Below are 3,427 nucleotides of genomic sequence, written 5' to 3'. Positions count from 1 at the left end.
GTTTAATTCTCTTCTAATTGTAGTGCACACATGGATCATGACAGAGTCACATTGTCAGCGTCCACCATTAAGCAACTAGAGAGTTTCATTTGAATGATGTTAAATTTGTCCTGGCAATACCTGCCAATGCCAAGTTTAAACACCCGATATGTATTCCTATCCTCGAGGAACTTGGAAGTCCCGCCAAGGGTAGAAGCGCATATCAGAGATGCTTCGCAAGGTGGATGTCGTTACAACATACCATGTATTGAATAGATGAGAATACGAGATAAAAGCTTACACTCACCACAAGCTATAGCATGAATACATCAATACATAACAATCAACATCCAGAAGAGCAGGATCCGACTACAGATGAAATGAAATGAAAGAAGAACAACATCCATCTTGCTAATACCAGACTCTCATCGGGAACCCATCCTATGAACGACGACAGAGAAAAAGAACTCCAAGTAGAACAAGCATCGCTCTCACATCAAAGCATCACGTATACATGCACCTATTTTTGTAGTAATCTATGAGCCACGGGGACTCAGCAATCTCATTACTATGAGTACCAAAACTAGCAAAGCTTAATGGAATGGCTAAGTGGTGAGGTTGTAGCAAGCACTAAGCATTTTTATGTGGCTGACATACGAGTAAAACAACAAGAAGAGTATACTACGGATAATAGAGGACAAATTAATATGATCAAGAAGTGATCCTGAACTCCCATTTATAAGCCCACCGTGTTCTCTTCCCGAACTGCATCGAGAAGAGACAACCACGGTTACTCCCGCGGTTGGTGTATTTAATTGAGTTTAGTGTCAAGTCCTCTACAACAGGATATTATGAATTTCCAAGTCGCCACATAACTGCGGGCATGGCTTTCTTAAAGTTTAGACCATGCAGGGTGTCCCAACTTAGTCCATCACAAACTACCACAATCACCTTTGGAAGACCTCAACATCGAGATAGCCCGAAGCATCGTCCGAATCCCGGTGCACAAGGCATTTCAAAAATGACAAAAGAAAACAAGCAAGACATCCCAACATGCCGATAACTTCATAGGAGCCGTGCGTATCTAGTCTCGGACTACAATCGGATGGGACATCCTACGGGTAAAACAAATCCTCGAGTTTTCCCGTGGTGGCCTCGCAGTCTACCCGGTTCGGACTAACACTCATGTGGAGCACTGGTCCTTTTTGTTGATTAATTATCTGCGGGGCTAGCATGTCCGTATGCAATTTTTTGTCTTTATTAGGCAACATAGCCAGATAATGGTTTGCTAAGATGGTAGACGAACAAGCGTAGTCAAACGAATCCTCACACTCGTAATGTTACAGGGAACTATCGAGAAGAAGCACAACTGAAAAGAAGCAAACAACACGGTAAGCACACACGCATAATCATGGCACGATACACAATCAAGTATGATGCATGTCCGGTTTAATGAGTCATGTTAGGACAAGATGCACCAACCATATACTACACATTAAGTATTGCTAAATATGCAACAAGTTGCATATTGACGAACTTCACATTCAAGTATTTAGTTCACTCTCGTCTATGTACATGACACGTTTAATTTTTGTTAACATGCAAGAGATGAAACATAGTTAAATTACCTATCTAGGCGAGTTTAAACAAGGCCGGAAACAACACATAACAATTTCGGGAAATCCCCATATATAATTTTCGAAATCGGTACTGTTTTACCCTATACAAAATTTTATTATTGTTACCATGTTATTCTACGCGTTTGTCTTGTCAGGTTACATATATAATTAATTTAATTCAGAGCTGAGGATATTTAGTTATGAAATAATCCATTTTAGCAAGACATTTATGCATATTTAATCAAACGACATTTTTTAAAAAAATTACATGGATGATGGTTGGAAATTATGAAACTACACAAAATTCTAAGCATTTAAGATATATAGATCATTTTAGTCCTATGCACGGTTTATAAGCTATTAAATGCATGGGGATGACATATTCAGGTTATGTGCAATGTTATGGAAATAGTGGCATAATATAATATGTAGCATTTGCCACCATGGTGGAAAGAAAGGGGCGCCATGAGGCGAAAACGGAAATGGTGCCATAGCAACGTTCCGGTTTGGATAACTCATTAAGATATCAACGAAAAAGAATAAGTGTGAGTGTGCATGGATGTGTCGTCCAATGTGTCGATGGGGTGATCTCGGTTACCGGATGTCCCACATGTCAGTGGCATGGAAAATGAGGAACATGCACGAAACAATTCGGACACAGGGCAAACATAGGGTGCATACAAAACATGCATTCGTCCACGGGTGTCGTCTCGGATTAAACCTTCAAAGCGTGCATATTTGGACCGGAGCGAGTCGGTGCGGTGTAGATGTTCACGGTTGTCGTGAACGTTGTGGTACACATTGTCTTGTTGAATCCAAGCGGCGGTAGTCATTCACGCGGAGAGGAAAACTTGACGATCCTAGGGTCTTCGGGTCGTCGTTGTACTTGGCGGTAGAAAACACACACGGCGCTGGTACACGAACTTGGCGATCCGACGAGTACATGGAAGTGAAGCAAACGGGGCGAGGTGCAGCTGCGGCAGATGGCGAGGTGGTGGCGCTAGGGCCGATGTAAGCGGCAACGGGGAGGGAACCGAAGGATGGGTGGTGCAGGACCTCACATGCTGGCCTTGCGATCTCCAAAATTCAGGAGTGAAAGTATTCTCAGCTCATGCGTGTTAAAAAGAACGAAAAATAAGACTTTGGTTTGAGCAGTGAGAATAGTACTGATGAACGGCAGATCCATCACGAGGAGCTTGAAGCCGTCCATGCCTGGCATACGCACGTCCATGATCAATAGGTCGAACTCCTGCTTCCTTCCTCTGAGTATCTTCAACGCCGTCATCCCATCCATCACTGTCGTTGCTGTACAGCAACAAGCATTATTCATCACTGACAGAAAACTATCACATGGCTCCGATTGTAATGGCTATGGCTCCGATTGTGGAGGGATCAAGAGAGACTCATCATTGTATTTGCAGCGGCACAGGACAGCCTTCAGTACCTTAATGCAGGGGCAGTCGTCGTCCACGGCAAGCACGCGCAACCCCTCCGGGAACTTGTCCTCGGCGGGAGCCTCCATCCTCTGTCTTTGGTCCCCACCCATCACGGCCATGTTTTCCGAAACTCTTCCGACCTGACAAGGCAAACAGCCAAACACTATCAAGAAAACACTAATTAAAAACAACGGGAGCTAACCAACACAAACCCCGCTACTATCTAAGAGCACAACCTAAAACCTCTATTAGATCCATGATTCTTTCAGCTCCTACAATGGCTTCCTCGCGACAGGAAGAACGGAACAATGTGGATTGGAGAGGAGAAGGACTGGAGTGGTGAGAGGGCTGGAGGATGCAGGGGGCTATTTATAGTAGAGAGGTGTGGTAGTC

General features: G+C 43.8%; 1 protein-coding gene across 1 annotated transcript; it reads right to left on the bottom strand.

Moving 5' to 3' along the window:
* Positions 1–2,655: 2,655 nt before the first annotated feature.
* LOC119339604 (two-component response regulator ORR24-like) lies at positions 2,656–3,153 on the bottom strand. The gene is made up of 2 exons (XM_037611594.1): positions 3,007–3,153; positions 2,656–2,904 (listed from the first exon to the last, which is right to left on the bottom strand). The coding sequence occupies exons 1-2, from the start codon at positions 3,151–3,153 to the stop codon at positions 2,656–2,658; spliced, it is 396 nt and encodes a 131-aa protein (XP_037467491.1).
* Between the last annotated feature and the right edge of the window lie 274 nt (positions 3,154–3,427).

Source organism: Triticum dicoccoides, chromosome 7B, assembly GCF_002162155.2.
Source record: "Triticum dicoccoides isolate Atlit2015 ecotype Zavitan chromosome 7B, WEW_v2.0, whole genome shotgun sequence".
NCBI classification, from domain to species: domain Eukaryota; kingdom Viridiplantae; phylum Streptophyta; class Magnoliopsida; order Poales; family Poaceae; genus Triticum; species Triticum dicoccoides.
This window is presented reverse-complemented; position numbering and strand designations above follow the sequence as displayed.